This window comes from Diadema antillarum, unplaced genomic scaffold, assembly GCF_040938485.1.
Source record: "Diadema antillarum isolate AM-2024a unplaced genomic scaffold, OU_Dant_1.0 scf00000038, whole genome shotgun sequence".
NCBI lineage: Eukaryota > Metazoa > Echinodermata > Echinoidea > Diadematoida > Diadematidae > Diadema > Diadema antillarum.
This window is the reverse complement of record NW_027270927.1, coordinates 3,278,100-3,298,096: the sequence shown is the minus strand read 5'-3', so window position 1 is coordinate 3,298,096 and position 19,997 is coordinate 3,278,100. Positions and strand designations below refer to the sequence as shown.

At 37.9% G+C, this 19,997-nt stretch overlaps 1 protein-coding gene across 1 annotated transcript; it reads left to right on the top strand.

Annotated features, from left to right (window-relative positions):
* Positions 1 to 6,152: 6,152 nt before the first annotated feature.
* On the top strand, positions 6,153 to 6,923 carry LOC139709845 (piggyBac transposable element-derived protein 4-like). The gene has a single exon (XM_071621809.1). It carries the CDS (start codon positions 6,153 to 6,155, stop codon positions 6,921 to 6,923), a length of 771 nt encoding a protein of 256 aa, XP_071477910.1.
* The last annotated feature ends 13,074 nt before the right edge of the window (positions 6,924 to 19,997 follow it).

The following is a 19,997-nucleotide window of genomic DNA, read 5'->3' as shown; positions in this document are numbered from 1 at the left end:
TATCTGCGCTAATGATAATCATTTCCTATTTTTTCTCACAGTCCGTCGAAATCAGAGGCCTTCCTTCAACACCCTGTCATTACCACATTCTTCATACAAGGTACCCCACGTATTTCAAGTACCTGTATACAGCTTGTTGATTTTCTTTTTTTGATAACAATTAGATGCATTACTGACATAATCACTTCTTGAAAAATGTACACGAAAATCGTTGGCACAATGCATACAGTCAATCCACGTTGCTATAGACATGATGGAGGATGGTTATGGAAATACATGTACGGACCCATCACAACAGCCACGTCCCACCGGTATCGAGACAGGAGTAATGCAACTGGAATGGACAGAATTTGAATCTGTTTTGAAAATTGAATAATACAGAGCTAAAAAAATGATAGTTTGATTTTTTTTAAGAACATGTGAATACCTCTAGTATCCAAAATTCACGAAAATGGGTATTGTACTGCCCGCGATCTTCAATTCTGATCTGTGGTAACAGCGAGTTCTTCAGATCGGCGACGCTAACATCAAGACGGCGCAGATTCCCGTGTTGGACAATGATCATGGCTGTTGGCTGTGTCGCGCATGTTCAGAACATAATGATCTGCCTGATTAGCGTCCTCTTAGCGTTTGCGAGGCAAATCTTTAGTTCGTGTTTATACCACTGTGTGGTCAAGATGAGAGAGATGAATGGCAAGTTTTATGATTGAAGCTTGTCTGTGTTCTTTCTTTCCTTTTTCTCGCAAAAGCTGATTGCTTTTCTTATAGGCTACAACAACACGGTATTATGTATCCTGAAGAAGCTTTGCAAAGCGGAATAAACAAAAAAATCTGACTGCAGCATGAAGGAGAAGCATTTTATGTTCTGCTTTACATGGTACATATTTTGTCCTATACTATTATGACAGAGAAGAAGCGCCGTCTTAGGTTATCAAGCGCAGTCGTTATAACATTACTGTCAATATATATATATATATATATATATATATATATATATATATATATATATACTTCTATATACATGTCGGTAGAAAAGATGAAGAAGTAGAATGGTAATGAATTTTGAAAGTCCGAATGTGCTAATAAATAGCACTGTTGGACTGTCAAAATGCATTACCACTCTACTTGTTTATCTTTTCTTTACTGGTACCAACACGCGGACTATGAGTTTCATAATACATAATCATAATCTATATATATATAGCATACAAGGTGAAGCGGCTTGGCCTCCTCCGTTGTGGGTGTTGCATTATATTCATGTGTAGGTGTGACGGGAAAGACTGCTCGCAGATGTTGCAGTAATGTTCACTAATAGCCTTTTACTCTCCCAAGCTTTCGACCGAGTTACCAGTCTTTTTCAAGGGCTTGGAACGTAAACACAAAAGCAGAAAAGCAACCAATTTGCATACATTTGAACAGAATAAGGCAAAATCGTATATATATATTTATATATATATATATATATATATATATATATATATATATATATATATATATATATTCACAACAGTAGGTCAATATAAACTCCGTTGGAGACGTAAATTAGACGCATTTTCGCCCATAGGGCTTTGTCAAGTCAATACATTTGACACTTTACGTCTCCAACGGAGTTTATATTGACCTACTGTAGTGAATCTATACTTTCTTAGGACTCCGAGAAGAAACTATTTGTTGCTGTTATATATATATATATATATATATATTATACATATAAGAGAGAGAGAGAGAGCGAGGAAGAGAAGGCGCCTTGTACAGAACAAGTGTACATGTAGCTACTTCATTATTCATCCAGGGTGAGAAGATAAGGGCATTCACGAACGTAGTTCAACGAATGTGTGTATACGTGGAACATGTACGTTGAATTATCTATACGTCCATGAATGCCTTTATCTATTCCCACTCTGCATATTATGTATGTATGTATATCTTTTAAATCGACATGACAATGCTTTATTGAAATGAATATTTAATTTCTTTTCAATATTTAGTTCGTTGACATACTTGATGAAACCTAGATTTACAGCCCACAATCAATTGCGCGATAATATAGTCTGTCACAATCATTCACGTGTTTGATTCTGCTGGCAGAAAAGGTACAATATGACAGGGAAAAGGTAAGGTTGACATTTGCAATTGAGGTGTTGCCAGTTCAAAACACTCATTCCCCATTATTTTACGAGTGTTTACAGACCGATATTCTTGTTTCGACGGGATATGTTCATATATTTCCATAGTTTGACCAACAAAATACTGACACATGTTTTTCGAATGTAACAAACCATGACCAAGGTTGGATATCATGGCCTTCTTTTGTTTGAGGCGGTCTTTCGGTAGGCGCTTTCATCTATGCAAATAAGGCACTCTTATTGTATTCGCGGTGAGGTGGCGTGGCCATGAAACATCTATTCACGCGTGCCGCGCCTTTATTATGGGCTAGGTTTTGGAAATAGGCGACACTCTTTCTTTTCAGGTCTTTCAAACGAAAGTTTTATTCTAGAGCTATAATAACCTTTGCTTATACGTGATTGGCGAAGGTATCGAACGTTGATAGTTTTAATCCTGCTATTCTATCACCCGAACTGATCACATTGACTTACATAAGAAGGGGGAAATTGCCAGTGATCATCATTTATCTCGATCGATAGTGTGATTTTTTTATGCACATGTGAATACCTCTAGTATCCAAAATTCATGGAAATGGGTATTCTACTACCCGCGATCTTCAATTTTGATCTGTGGTAACAGCGAGTTCTTCAGATCGGCGACGCTAACATCAAGACGGCGCAGCCTCCCGTGTTGGACAATGATCATGGCTGTTGGCTGTGTCGCGCATGTTCAGAACATAATGATCTGCCTGATTAGCGTCCTCTTAGCGTTTGCGTGGCAAATCTTTAGTTCGTGTTTATACCACTGTGTGGTCAAGATGAGAGAGATGAATGGCAAGTTTTACGTTTGAAACTTGTCTGTGTTCTTTCTTTCCTTTTTCTCACAAAAGCTGATTGCTTTTCTTATAGGCTACAACAACACGGTATTATGTATGCTGAAGAAGCTTTGCAAAACGGGATAAAAAAATCTGACTGAAGCATGAAGGAGAAGCATTTTTATGTTCTGCTTTACATGGTACATATTTTGTCCTATACTATTATGACAGAGAAGAAGCGCCGTCCTAGGTTATCAAGTGCAGTTGTTATAACATTGCTGAATTTATAATTGTATGTAAGATACATATATTTTGGTATATATATATATATATATATATATATATATATATATATATTTCTATATACATGTAGACAGAAAAAATGATGATGAAGATGAAGACTGTCAAAATGCATTACCACTCTACTTTTTCATCTTTTCTATACCTACTGGTACCAACACGCGGACTAAACGTTTCATTATATATAATCATATATATACAACATATAAGGTGAAGCGGGCTTGGCCTCCTACGTTGTGGGTGCTGAATTATATTTATGTGTAGGTGTGACGGGAAAGACTGCTCGCAGACGTTGCAGTAATGTTCACTAATAGCCTTTTACTCTCCCAAGCTTTCGACGGAGTTACCAGTCTTTTTCAAGGGCTTGGGACGTAAACACAAAAGCGCGCAAAAAAGCAACCAATTTGCATACATTTGAACAGAATAAGGCAAAATTATATATATTATAAAGATACACATATGTGTATTAAAAATATGAATATATATATATATATATATATATATATATATATATATATATATATGTTGATAAGGTAGCCCACGTGTTGGCAAGATAAAAAGATAAGTAACAAAGCTGTAACAAAGTTCATGCTGTATTCACCAACGGTTTATTTCTTCACACAAATTTTCGAGCGTCTCGCCGCCCTTTCTCAAGTGTTGATACTGAGAGAACAATAACAAAATTCATTTTATATTATTGTATTATTCATTGTATTTTTGTTACTTATCTTTATATATGTATATATATATATATATATATATATATATATATATATATATATATATTATACATATAAGAGAGAGAGAGAGAGAGCGAGGAAGAGAAGGCGCCTTGTACAGAACAAGTGTACATGTAGCTACTTCATTATTCATCCAGGGTGAGAAGATAAGGGCATTCACGAACGTAGTTCAACGAATGTGTGTATACTGTATATACGTGAAACATGTACGTTATCTATACGTCCATGAATGCCTTTATCTTTTCCCACTCTGTATATATGAGTGTATATATATATATATATATATATATATATATATATGTACATGTGTCTTTTAAATCGACATGGTAATGGTTTATTGAAATGAATGTACTTCATTTTATTACAATGTTTAGTTCGTTGACATATTTGATGAAACTTAGATTTACTGACTAAAATCAACTGCATGATAATTATAGTCTGTCACAATTATTAACGCGTTTGAATCTGCTGGGAGAAAAGGTACAATATAACAGGGAAAAGGTAAGGTTGACATTCGCAATTGAATTACTGCCAGTTCAAAACACTCATTCCCAATTATTTTACGAGTGTTTACAGACCGATATTCTTGTTTCGACAGGATATTTTCATGTATTTCCATAGTTTGACCAACAAAATACTGACACATGTTTTTCGAATGTAATAGACCATGACCAAGGTTGGGTGTCAAGGCCTTCTTTTGTTTGAGGCGGTCTTTCGGTAAGCGCTTTCATCTATGCAAATAAGGCACTCTTATTGTATCCGCGGTGAGGTGGCGGTGGCCATGAAACATCTATTCACGCGTGCCGCGTCTTTATTATGGGCTAGGTTTTGGAAATAGGCGGTACTCTTTCTTTTCAGGTCTTTCAAACGAAAGTTTTATTCTAGAGCTATAATAACCTTTGCTTATACGTGATTGGCGAAGGTATCGAACGTTGATAGTTTTAATCCTGCTATTCTATCACCCGAACTGATCACATTGACTTACATAAGAAGGGGGAAATTGCCAGTGATCATCATTTATCTCGATCTCTCCTGCGATTCAACAACGTTACTGCTTCATAATCTCTAAATACTCTATCAGTCTCTTCTGAATGAGCTAAAGTGTGCTCGCTTCTATGGCTCCACCGAGAAAACGGCGAAGGCGTGAGTTCACTGCCGAAGAGGTCCGTGATTTCATGTTGGACTCTGACTTCGAAATCGAGGATATTGTAGATAACAACTGGGAAGAAGACACGCAATCATCTCGTAGCAGTGAAAGCACAGAAGAACGTGATTCCTCACGTCTTCTCCCGGAGTTTGAAGAGCACGGTGAATCACTGTTTGAAGACTCGTCAGGCGACGAAGCTGATGGAGGTGACGATGACCACCTCAATGATCTACCTCCGCCTCATCCAACAACTCATGCTGAACCACTCTCCGATCACGATTGGCGGAGACTTGAGCCTGACGAGCGATTCAAGTCAAGTCGACGAGTGTATGACGACCAACCCAGACTACTTTTCGACGCTGAAGGATTGGAGCCAGTGGACTTTTTTACGAAGTTCTATCCGACTCCCATCTTTGCCCACATAGCAGATGAAACGAACAAGTATGCGCAACAATTCTTCGATTGCCCAGCGCCCCTCCCAGAGGCTTCTCGATTCGGCGTATGGCTGGACACCGATGAGGAGGAGATACGCGCTTTCACCGCACTTCAAATAGCGATGGGACTGGTGTCAAAGCCATCTGTGCCTCAGTACTGGGAAACGAACTCCGACATCTTAGTGACTCCTGGGTTTGCCGACGTCATTTCCAGGAATCGATTTCAGCTATTGAACACCTTCCTTCATTTCAATGACAACGAGAAGCTCGTGCCCCGTGGACAGCCCGGTTTCGACCCCCTTCACAAGACGCGCCCCCTCATCGATATGTCCCAGCCGACGTACCTTGAGCATTTCCTTCCCGGGGGATACCTGTCAATCGACGAGAGCTTGGCGCCGTTCAAAGGAAGAATCTCCTACAGACAGTACATCCCAAACAAACCACGGAAATGGGGGATAAAATTCTGGATGCTCTGTGACGCCCAAACGGGATTTTGTCTGCGGTGGCGGCAGTATGTCGGAGCCGAGGGACAAGACAATGGGGACAGCGCCACTGAAGCCCTGGTGAAACAGCTGACGGAGCCATTCTACAACACGGATCGCGTGATCGTGATGGACAACTATTATAGTTCCGTAAAGCTCTACGAGGATCTGTCACGGAACGGACTTGGAGCCTGTGGAACGGTGAGGAGCAACCGACGAGGACTTCCAGAAGAGATCCGACGTGGTGGTCTGCACCTTGCGAAAGGTGACGATCCCGTGTTTTTCGCCAAAGGGAGGGAGATGTCAGCAGTGACTTGGCATGACGTGAAACTCGTGAACGTGCTGTCGACCGTCAGCAGCAACGATCTCAAACAGAAGCAGATACGGAGTAAGAACGCCGAAGGAGGTCGCCGTACGATTCAGAAGCCAGCAACTGTTGACGTGTACAACAGGTTCATGAACGGCGTGGACAAAATGGATCAACGCATGTCCTACTACCGCTACCCTCATAAGAAAATCAAGGGATACCGCGTAACCTACCACTTCACCATGGAAGTAGCTCTCGTGAACGCTTACATCGCATTTCGCATGGCTGGCCACAAGATGTCCACGCGCGACTTCAGATGTCGGGTGATTGAGGGTCTGCTGAACGGCTACAGAGCATCTCGCTATCGTCGGACACCGTCACCTCCCATCGCCGACAACGAGGCAAGACTGACTGAGCGCCACTTCCCAGCAGAGTTCGAAGATCGACAACATCGTCCTGACTGCTACGTGTGTTCGGACCGCAGGAGGGGAAGGCGAAGACAGACGAGGACATACTGCCGACAATGTGGACTTGCTATGTGTTGCATCCCGTGTTTCGAGATCTACCACACCAGAAAAGATTTCCGATCATAGGTCACAAACACTGAGTCTTCTGATGACATGAACTCTAAACAATGTCATGAACTTGTCGTGTATAGGCCTGTCTACCGTTGCTTATAGAATATGCATGTTCAAATTACAGCTCACAGATGGCAAGCATTTCCAGGTGCATGATTCATTGTAATTACATGGACATTATTGGTTTTACGATCCAAGACTGAGATGTATTGAAGTATAATCGCGATATCTGTCTGAACTTCACCCCAAAAGAAACGTTCCGTGTACTCTCACTTGTACTCATTTGCATGTACACAAAACCAGGTGGTTATTGTCTGTCAAATCGATCCCAATTACCAATGATTATGTCATTAGCCAGGGTAACGTGAAATCTTTAGACATGAATTTCTCTGCCAAGTTATCTCTCATATTACATTGCCTATTTACAGTGTACACACAATGTATGTACATTACAATAATGGTGATATTCCCGTAATTGTAAGGATTGGTTATTTATTATCCGTAAGTCTTCGAAATAGTAATTAATAGCATTAAAAAAATCAAATACTGTACAAAGAGATAAACGTTCATATTGATGATATGGTTATACACAAAATATCAATGACAATGTGATAATTTATTGAGATGTAGCTCACAAGTTCTTGTATTATCAGAAAAGGTTGATATTATGGGTCAAATCGATCCCCATGAGTAACTGGTGTCAGTGATATGCCAGTGATTGTGCCACTAGCAAGTTTATTATCAACTTGTACTAGTAATTTATTTTGTATACATACATATGTCCGACAAATTATGGAATTATGGATTTGTGTAGTGCTCATTACACTTACAATGTATACTTGTCAGTGGCAATTCTGAATCTCGATGGTATATTGTCGTGTTTATGAATTCAATGGTGTATCTTATCAAACTTTAGATTATGTGGGGTTATTTATGTCATTGTGTAATTATTCCTTGGCTCTTCAACAATAAGTAGCCGCTGTCATGATTTTACAGCGAGTTCCACGATCGCATTTGAATAAGTAATTGTCATATCACCACATATTACATGCATGTAAGTTGTCAATGTAAGAGCAGTGAATTCTTTTCCGGATATCACTAGTCATCGTGTGAATGAGGAATTGAAAATAAAGCATTATTCACAGTGACGAGTGAAAGAGATAAACTATACTCATCTGTTTCTTATTTGTAATTTAATCAGCGTTGCTGAGTGTGTAATGTCAGATCAAAGCTGATCAATTATAGTGAGATTGCAAAACTGAAGTGTATGTAACTACTGAAGGATACTAGTAGTATCTAGAGATATTGACGAGAGAAGGTGCAATGTATATTCAGTAACAGGTTGTATATGTGGAGTGAGATCAGTTTGAAGAGAGAATACTATTGCCAGAAAGACAGAGAGAGAGAGAGAGAGAGAGAGAGAGAGAAAAGTGACGAATGGAAATGGAACTCGACGTTCCAAAAATAGTTATCTATGACATACAGTATAACGATAATAATAATAATAATAATAAACATGTGTGCATATAATATATATATATATACATATATATATATGTATATATACATACATATATATATATATATATATACATATATATATATATATATATATATATATATAAATATATAAGTATATAATATGCGTATATTTCTTACTCTCTCTCTCTCTCTCTCTCTCTCTCTATATATATATATATATATATATATATATATATATATTGTATACATACATAGATCGAGGTCGTCAGTTTCTTCTTCGCCTAAAAACACAAAATCAAATAAACAACCGACAAACAAGACTCAAAAGCACACATACAAACAAAGCAAGAGTATGATTATTAGCACACTTAGTTGTATGTAAGGTTGGAAAAGTATAATAAGCGAAGCTGAAAACATGCACAACAAAGGAATTCATCAAATCATACACTCCATGCAAACGTACTGTACAACAACGTCAACATGTAAGCTAACAGTTTTTATATCCGCATCAAATCATACGAGACGCAAGGTACGAAGAAACAATGCACGAAGCCTTGTACAGCAATTCCTCTTTAGAGTATATAGTTCTCCCCCCCCCCCAAAAAAAAAGAGAGAGAGAGAGAGAGAAAAAAAAAGAAGAAATGAAATTCGCCAATAGGGTATTAGTAACAACAAGAGTTTGAGAGACAAAGCTATTCTGTCAGAAAGAGAGAGAGAGAGAGAGAGAGACAGATGGATATTGAGGTTAACGTTACAACAATAATTTGAAGTTATTCATATATCATAGAGAGATATAATAATTTTACCTCGACTTCTTCACTTATTTTGTGAAGTAAAGATTTGAGTTAACGACATTCTTGTATGACCAAATTGCACCAATTATTGAATATTGAAAAAGGCTGCGTCTTGATCGTTTGTATGGATAGTACCCCCCCCCCAAAAAAAAAAAGAACACACACACACACACACACACATATCAAACAACACACAAACAAGAATCAAGGCAAGTTCCACAACAAAAGGTTTGATTATACGGGTACACTTAGTTCTATCTTAGATTAGAACAAAAAAGCTAAGCTAAAAAAAGGTCAAAATCACGTTGCACTTTGCACAAATTACGTAAAACAGCGTCAGGTGTCAAGTAAGACAGCCTACAGTACTGTGATCTGTTGTATTTGCCAAATTTATTCACGAAATTTTGTAGAAGAGGAAGTGCAAGAGAGTTGCTCGCCAAGTATATGAGGAGCTCATTGATACACAACAACAATAAGAAGAAATAAAGACATATCGCGGTTCGATTCATTGCCCAGAAATATCAAAAGTAATATCTTTATTTTGTATTTCCGATGGATTTTTCACCGAGTCAAAAATCCGTTATAAAACGATCTTCAGAAGTGTAACGTCATAATAATTTGCAGCCCTCGATACGTACGATAACAACAACAGAAATGAAAACACGGCGCACTACGCGGTGCAGATAGCAATAAGGTTCGTAAGTCCACAGGGTTTTAGTGAGAGTTTAGTCAGTTTGAATGACTTCCGCTATCTTGGAAAGTCCTTCACGTACGTTTTTGGATTTGATCAATGTCAACATTGGAATTCCTTTTGTTGACTAGTTTTGTTGAGCACTTTACCATTTTACAAAACATGGGACACTTATCGTCAGAAGAAAGTACACAATAAACGCATACAAAGGGCCAAAAAGATAGGACATTAGCTATCGCGATGTGTGCTTTGTGAATGTCTATGAATCGTTTACTATGTATACAGTAGGAGAGCGGATCGTATCACCGAACGCCTTTTTTTTTGTGGCTTTGAATTCAGCACAAAGTGGATGAAATGTCGGCAAAAAATAACACCGGTTATTCACAAAGTCCTGAAAATACGAATTCAGCAAAAGTACGCAAATTATTCACTCAGGTTTTTGGAGAATAGGCTTCAAGTATATCTTTCTCTCCAAAAATTTAAAAAAAAAATCAAAAGTTGTCTTTTACAACCGCAAAAAAAAAATCGCATTATAATTAGGTACATGATTTTCGTAATGGCATAGTCAATGCTTTCACATCTTGTTCTTGCACCAGAACCACAATTCTTACCCAAGGTTCACTACATGTACCTACTAGTATTCTTACCGAGGGGAGGACAAAGAGAAAAAGAATCGGCTAATGAGGCTCATTTTTTTTTCTCACCGCAAAATGTCTAATACGAACATTTTGAATAGTTCCCATGATAAAATCTTGCGATAAATCGACATCTTCTTCTAAATCTGAGGTAAAATGTGAATTTCTTAACGTTTTTGCATTTTTGTGTTGCATTCTATTTTTGCGGTTTCGGTCCTTATAAACGATTTGTGAGGCCAGTCTACGAGGTCCCGCGAGTATTGAAGATCGTAAGTACGCAGAAATATGCGTACGAAATTACTATGATGTCGGGCAATACCATACCAGCTGCATTATGTATTCAGTACTTCCCTTTCTCAAGGTGTGTATATCGAACTCTTTCTAGCGCTAATGATATTATGTAATGACACATTCATACACAAAAGGGGACTATACCTGGGTATTTTTATACCCTTTTCACCTCCCCCTCTTTTTCTCCCATTCTGTCTTTAGTCCTAAAGTACGCCAACCTAAATTTCTCCTGGTATTCACTTTCATTTGGACAAGGAGACCGGCAATGACAGGCTAAAAACAATGACGATCACGTCAACGCAAATTATATGGATGTGCCGTGCGGCTTAGTTCACGAGTCAAGTTTTCGCTTGCTGGTACGCGTGCATACACAAGGACAAAGGCGTTTTCTTCTTTTGTATCTGATTGTATGTAAGCGTCGGGACGATTACAGTACATCAAACAGACAAAAGGATGAAAGGCTTGACCGTCAAAATAAAAGCTGACCTTCTCTGAGGGACAAAATGAAAGCATGCTTTCAGCCGTCCCGCAGGACAGCATCCAAGCGGAACAAGACGACTGGAACCTCATAGAAAAGACACGCAGACTCAATAGCGTACACACGCGTGGTTTACCAATGAGACTTTTGATTTATACACAGCTCACAGAGGGTGCGCTCACGCCGAATTTTCCCGGCGCGAAGAAAACATACCTTGTCGAAAAATCATGAATTTACTCTAAAAAATCCTATGTAAGCATACACAAATATTTAGTTCAAACGATAGATACACTTATCTGCTATCATTATATACCAATGGCAGTTTCATAGTGCAAGTAATTATGATACCACAAACATTTTAATGAGCAGGAGTTTTCTTGCTCTTCTTAGTCGCCGATCGGCGACCATGGCACGTCAGGACCATGGTCGCCGATCGGCGACCATGGCACGTTAAGAGTTAACTTATTCCATTTTCTTTCTTTTTTTAATGTTTAAATACTTTTAATATTAGTATGATACAGTGTAGTATGGCATGGGTTATACCAAGTAGTGCCACAAAGAGTCAAATTTGAGTACCGGTATACTTTGCCTGCAAAACAGATTCACCTCCCCTTATTGCATGAGAAAGAAAAGGTCCTTGTGACAAAAAACAAACAAACAAACAAACAAACAAACAAACAAACATTGAAACACACACTGATCCTCATGCTATAGGCCGCGTTCATGCGAATTTCGTAGCCAGAATCACAAACATGAATCATGATTCAAAACGGCGTTTCAAATCACGGTCTCAGCGGAAGAGCGTTCATGCGGGCTTTCGCAATGCTGATTCTGGCTCAGCTCATCCTTTGCCATTGCGCAGCGCACTGCGCAGTTTCTGCAACTCGAGCCAGACCTCCTTATTCCAGCTGTACAGGCCTTTACGTTTTTATTTCGGTGAATACTTTCCGATACACTGTGCGTGGCATTCAGGCTCTGCCCACAGATCGAGGAACAGATCGAGGAATGATCCTAATTCTTCGTCTCTCCAATTGTTTCCCTTGGTAGACACAGCGCTGCAGCTAATACTTTTATCAACTCAATCGGAGAGCAATTACATGTATAATTATATTAAACAGTTAACGTTAGATACTAGCATAGAATCGGTGTATGGCGTTGATGTAAACAAACAAGTACAAGTATGGTACCAAAACACACAATTCATAAGACGTACACAAGCGCGCGAACAGAATTAGAAGCTGTGCATGGGATACTCCATGAGACACGCATGCGCACAGCGCACAATGACGTCATAGAATCATGATTGAAATCACGGTTGCGTTCATGCGGTTTCTGCGATCGTGATTCTGGCTGAATCATGATTCAAAACGCCCTTTTTTCCGCGTTTCAGATCGGCGTTTTGAAACGCGTTTAAATGGAAAAATCGCATGAACGCAACGCAACTAAACACGTTTAGCGACTAAACGTGTTTAGAAACGCAATTCTAGTTTCGCATGAACGCAGCCATATGCAACATAATTCAACACTGATAGTTGGTGTAGTCTACATTCAAGGAGTCAGAAATCCAGATTAACCTTAGATAATAGAGCACTCAGAAGCTTGTCATGAAAGGGAAAAGTGTCTGATCGACAGACTATGGGATTAAAATTCCAGCACTTCCCCGAGATGCTTTGAAAGTTTATCACTGCTAGCGCGTGGGTATTTCCCCCATTAGGGATCTGTCTGGATGGATTTCACAGAAGCCAAGGTGCAGCACTCCTGCCTCTTACTTTGAGGGCACAGACATGGCCCAGTTTCACTAATTCGCAAATTACATTCAAATTATACTTGACAAGACATTAATACAAAATGCTCTAGCCTTAACCCTTCAGCACCTGAACAACCCACAGTCGATCATCAGGCTCACATGTACAAGTGTGTGCGTGTGTTAGTGTTTTAAGATGAAGGGTGTTCTTTTTTTTTTCTGCCATCTCGTTTAGTGGTATTTAAGAGTTAATCATTGTTATTTTGTTGCTGTTTTTTCAGGTTTTGGGTTTTTTTTTTTTTCCATCACTTCAAAATCACTACCAGGATATAAGCCTATTATATGTGACCGTGCGCCACAAAACGAACAAAAAGTCACACCCCTTGATTTTAAAGGGTGTGTACAGTTCTGGTCGAGGTGAGAATTTAGCTTTTAACGTTTTGCGAGATATTCAGAAATCACTCTATGAGATGTCAAAGAGCATGCAGTTCTAAGGGGTATCAAAAGTTTATTTGATGAAAATCTGTTTTGAAATGGCTGAGATATCCAAAAACAAGGTGAAACAAAGAGATCCTAATAAAGTTGTGGCATGTCGCCTTTTATTATTAGCACTTTTTTGGATATCTCAGCCATTTGAAAACCAATTTTGATCAAATAAACATTGAATTCTTCTTAAAATTACATGCTCTTTCATATTTCATAAGAGGCTTTTCATTATCTCATTTAGGAATGTTCAAAACATGAATCCCCACCTCAACCAGTACTGTACAATCCCTTTAAGCGAGGACTCAAAAAAGGTAAAAGGGTCAACCAAGTCAATATTAAGTTTTTCATATTTTCTGAAAGAGCTACCCTTTTTCTACATTATTCTTAAGTTTGGAATCATAAACTGAATGGAAAAGTGCATTTTCAGCAGTTTTTCCTACAACCTTTTTTGTAGAGTAGTGAGATCAGGTATGTCTCAGAGGTCCCTTTTCATTTCTTGATAATCCTTTGCACACTCTTCACTTTCAAATCTGATATTAATAAACTTTTGAAGGGATAAAGCTACTGCTTTGAAATTTGGCATCAATCATGGACAGAATGTGTTAATAAACCATGCTCAATTTTAACTTAATCTAATAATCCCTTCATTTTTGTTGCTCCAGTGGTTTACATCCTGTTTTTTTGTCCCATTCATCGCACAGCTAGCACGGTTTGGTAAGCGCTTGAATAGACAGAGAGACCCTATACTTCAAAGCTTTTTTTCTCGGTTCACACTTTTCCAGAGTGTGTGCTTTCTTTCCAATATTTAGATAGGATAGGAGAGTCCATTTAAATTGAGTTATACATCATTGTAAAGCTTAGAGTCTGCTCTTTCAGAATCTGCCCTTTACTAAAAATCCATGTCTGGTGACTTTTTGTTGTTTTTCTTGGTGCAGGGTCACATATAAGAAAACAAAGATAGCAATAACATTGTACGTGTAGGCCAGATTTATGCAAGTGTGAATAGAAACTGAAACCTGTGGGCTGCAAGCATGCACAGGCAGGTTGAGTGTGTGTGTGTTAAAAAAAAAAGGATTTTGTTTTGATCAATTGAATCATGATGTAAGATTGACATTATACCTTTGTACATTTGTATAATGTTGTTAGTCTTTAATTTTTTTATCTAATGTTGTTTTGTCTCTGTGAATGTGATTTTTGTAGCATTGAATAAATTTTGAATAAAGAATCATTAAAAAAGGTATGAACGTGTACATGTCACACACGTTTCTTAACTTGGCGCACATTATTCCTTGATAAAAACAGCAAAAGTACAAGAAGAACCATACATATTATTCAATTTTTTGAATTCTGCATAATCTATTGTTTACTCTCCCTTGCTCACTTTCGTTTATGACAATGTATAACTGTAGAAAGGTTCTACAATTATTGTTCACTCTCTTCATCTCACATAGTTTTACGCACCTTATTTTCTGTTACCAAAAAAGTGATGTCTATGATTGTATTTGTCAAAAAGTGAAATAAAAAACTGAAATTGAGCTGAATTTATTTATTTAGCATAATGAAGAGCACTTGACTTATGGGTGTACCTCCTTCAAAAGGCTTCAGGGAGAATGATATCCCCCTGTAATGTATCTCAGTCAAAGGTTAAGGGAATGTGTAGTTTTCATACAAATGTTATTTGCGGAATTCTCTTTATTCCTCATTAAGTATACTGTATAAGCTGTTATTTTTGCGAGGGTGTAATTTTCGCGAATTTCGCGAATCACAGTTGGATCACGAATTTAACGACACATGAAAATGTCTCCATGCGCTTTGTTTATGATGGATTAATGTAAGCGTTGGCATCGATTCGCGAAAACAACATCTCGCGAAAATATCTATGACCTCGTCATTCACGAAAATATCTGTACGCAAAAATAACAGCATACACAGTACATGGAATTTTTGTAGTATTTGAGGAATCATGTTCCAGTATTTGTAGGACCATGGTTTTTTTTTGTTATTTGACATTAAATCAAATAAACTTATGCACAGATGAAACAAAAGTATAATTGAGTAAAAAGCCTGTGTGAGTACTGATAATTTTGTTGCAAGCATGGATGAAATCCACCACATGGGTTAGCCAACTTTATGGATAACCAGAGATTTTCTTCTGTTTTTTTTATAGCACTTTTTTACGGTCTGGAGAGATAATTATGGTGTACTGTAGGGTTATATCCTGAGGGGACATTCCACATACATTTCAGACATATTTTTCCAAAGAGTAAAGGAAATACTAACAGAATAGCTTTAATAGCAAATCACATATAAAGTTGTGCTGAGCATTGAGGGTTGACTATTCAATGTTTACCACAAAAAAAAAGTGCATCTTGCGATACAACTCCTAGTCAATACCAACATATACAGAGATGCACACACACACACACACACACATGCACACAAAATCTCAAGGAAGCAAAAGTTAATGGGAATGAAGCCAGTATGCCTGTAACATCAGACTGACAAACATCCCCTGCTCTTTTGCTAAGGGAGAGTTTCTTCCTTTATATATCCAATCAGTTAATTCTGGCTGTCAGCACTCTGTATTCAGCATATCCCTTTTTTGTTTTTCTTTTTCTTTTGCAAGCCCAACGAAAGACTGCGATGCACTTTGGTTATGTACAGTTCTGTAGGCTCCCGGTCCGCAAGACCGCATGAATAAAACAATGACCGCTAACGCACTCGCTCCATTATGCACTAGGGGCCATCGCATCTCACCCGGGCACGACGATGCCAGAATTTTTTCAGGGCATCCTAATCTCCTTCTCTCCTTTGACATAAAAAAACCAAATGTTGTTTTTTTTTTCCTTCTTTAACACTTTACGTGCTAAGGTACTTGATAAGAAGTCACACTTTTTCATCACCATTCAGTAACCCACCCAAACATTACCTTCATGTATCTGTTAGCATGCACATTAACCTCTGTTGAGGATGGGCTGATTTTGCAACAACACACATTTCCCATAGACACTTGCCCGAGTATACTCCAGACTCGTCCTCATCGGGTTAAGGTCTATCTAACAATGTACCTAGGTCAAACAGGAAGGCCATTTAGACACAATCCGGATTGGGGGATTAAGTAATCTCTTCTCATTCACGATTCACTTTCAGACATCAGCATTAAATCAATAAACAGAGCACATGAAGGGTTAAACAAATGCATACGTCACATGAAATCAGAACATCAATTATTTCATCGCTACTTTTTTGTTGGTGCTGCTTTTAGCTTGAGCTTCTTCTCATATGCAATGACATAGAGCAGATCAGAACCAATTTGAATAATTCCAACTAATACAAAGAGGACTGCAGATCTGGTGACCAGATTCATGCCTACTCCTGACAGAAGGGAAAATCACATTAGATGTATGTCCTGATTTGCGACCAATGTAGCTTCAAGCCTAATTCAATTTCTAGAGAATTTGCATTCACAAAACAAACAATGAAACACTGCAAGAGTTCACTGTACATTTGATCCTGATAGTGCAGTTTATGTTAAAGCAGATCTACTTGAAATGGACTCTTGATTTACGACCAAAATCTTTGACAAATATCATTTATGACAAAAATATCATACAGTTTTCACATATCTTCATGCACACTCTTTAGCTCGCGTGGTCTCAAAGAAAATTTCTTTCCAATTCACTGGTCAATTCAAACCATTTGATTTCATGTGGAGTTTAGCAGAATGGGCAAAAAAAATAACAAGCCAGTTTAAAACTACATAAATGTCAATTAAATCTATCACACTGATATGTATTTTTCTTTTGTCACTAAAATGTATTTTGATGTGATCAGTGGTCTGTACAGTGGGTCCGCAAGGTATAGAGTGTAATGGATGGAACAAAACAACATTTGTCTTTCTATAGAACAAATGAACGAAACAACGGGGAAAAAATAACTAAAGAATAAAAACAGAAAAAAAAAAGCTTTGGAAATCTGTGATCACTTTTGACCAAAACATATTTTTTAGGATTTTGCCAAAATATATGCAATTCGTGCATGTATCTTATATTGTGTTCAATGAACTGTCCTTCCCAGCTGGATGAGAGTCAAATTGACACATGCACATGCTTTGTATCATTTTTTTCAATGGAAATAAATAAACTATTGAATTGAATTGAACTGAAGATAGAGTGGAGAGAGCAGTTGAATGAAAGGGAAAAAAAAAACAGTACTGAAAAATCTAGAAATGCAGAATGCAGAAATGAGTTTTCCCATTCACACATACTTCTTTTTGAGATGGGGAAGGGGGATTTTGAATCAAGGCAACTCCTTCAGCTGTCTTGTAGTGAAATAAGTTTTTTTTCATGGCCTAGTATTATGACTTTTCAAATTTGACAAAGAATAATATCCCTACCGGCAAGGTTATGCATATTGCAGTGCTGCTTTTTTCATATGAATGATTTGTAAAATTAATAGATTCATCTTTGTTCTCATGCATTTGGTGCAAAAAAAAAATGATTCAAGGATGAGGACAATTTGTATATTTGTGTACAGCTCACCATGTCACCACTTTACAAACTTATTCATGAGTCTTTCTGCAAAATCTAAGTAGCATAATCTGCTCCAAGACAGATGTGAAGTCAAAAAGGACCTTCTTGCCAGTGATTTGGCAGCAGTTTCTCAACAAAAACTATTTATGATGAACAACTGACTTCAAAAGAGGTGAAAGGGCTGATTATGACCAAGATTTTTTTTTTTTTTTTTTTTTTTTGGGGGGGGGGGGAATAACCATTATATATAAAACAAGTAATCTACAGTATCATGAGCTCATAATATGTGATGGTTTTAAAAAAGCTCCTTTCAATATTGAAATCTACTGGAGATGAGTATAAAAGCTTAAAGAAAAAAAAATGACAAAATTGAATGATACTTACCCTAAGTACTTGATAGAACTCTTGTTACCATCCATGGCCACTGCCTCGTGTCACCTGAATAGATGCTGCGATGTGGAGTGGAGGGGTCGACGTGATAGGTGCTTGGCTAGTAACGAGACTCTGTGCTCTGCCGTGCCGGTGGAGGATTTCCAGGGTCCCTTACAGAGGTGCGTGGATGCCAGCAATGCCGAGTGGAGCATCAAATGCGATGCAGTGAAGCGTTGACACAGGTGATGCGGAAAATCTATTAGTGGCACATTTTTGGACCACAGGGAAATGAAAGGGATTGAACCCCTGTGAATTCATGACATGCTTAATGATTCTTAATCATCTTATGGCTACCAAAAAAAAAAAAATACATAGTCTTTCTTTATCATGCCATTATGTAAGAATGGGTAGAGATTTATCTAAAGCAAACAAAAAACAACCACAAAAAAAGAGAAAATATTACAACATTGTTGCCAAGGTCAACCCAAGACGGGTGTACGATGCCCTGTCTCTGTTTAGTCAATGCCAAAAAGCCACTCTGTGTTGATACTAACTGATGTCTTGGCCTTTGCTAATGTCTGTTGAATTCTCTATTTCTCTCGATATGTTTACATGGTAAGATAGGTGAAGGAAACTCAACAAAAACGTTATCTAACAACATGATAATTACAATCCTTAACTTCATCTGCACAAGATAAGTCGACACAATTCCACATGCAACAATTAACAGAGCACAGTTCTGGTAATTAATATATCTGTCAAAAGACTCTGTTTCACAGCTATTATGAAATATTATTTTTGTAGGAATATTCAAATGCCACACAAGCTTTCAAAGTCAGGGAAAGAAAAAAGATTTCCTTCAATGATTAACAACATTGATAACATCTCAAATAAAATGGCCTACAATAGCCCTTGACAAAATGGCCATTGGTACAAGTGTATTTCAAAATGCTTTCTGCCTAGTATGCTTTCTGTCTACATTGGATACTGCTTTTCTTTGCAACAGATGAAATTTGTAATGCATGACTTATTAATGATGTCATCAATCACAGATGAAATGAGTCTACTGCCAAGCACATCCTCATTTATACACTCACCTTTAGTTACAAACAAATCTGAATGTGTATCTTGTTTATGGCTAGATGCCCATTATGACATTATGAACAATGCAGGCGAAATATGGCTTTGTGTATACTCCACCCATAACCACTTAAATCTTTAAAATAAAGATATATGAACTCAAAAATGCATGAATTTCTACTCTTATCTGTACTTATGAAATTACACAAAATAGTATATTTTTCAACTTATACAGTAGCTCCTACTTATCACCAGAAATGGATGTAACTGTTAGACATTGAGAGGAAAGTGTTACTCTGTAGTGTATGTACACTCATTGTGCTTTTCTTTAAGGAGTTCAGCACATGTGGGGGAAAATAAAACAAATCATGTCAAGTTACCATGCACTATCAGTCCTGTGCTCCAGCCCCTGCAGCACACTCACAGTCTGATGTTACAAACTTTGCAATCAGCATCCTCCCCCCCCCCCCCCATCTTCCCACCCCCTCCTTTCTTTGCCATAAG

Excerpts from the sequence above, each read along its gene's own strand:
- LOC139709845 (XM_071621809.1), top strand. The coding sequence starts at position 6,153 with ATGGACAACTATTATAGTTCCGTAAAGCTCTACGAGGATCTGTCACGG.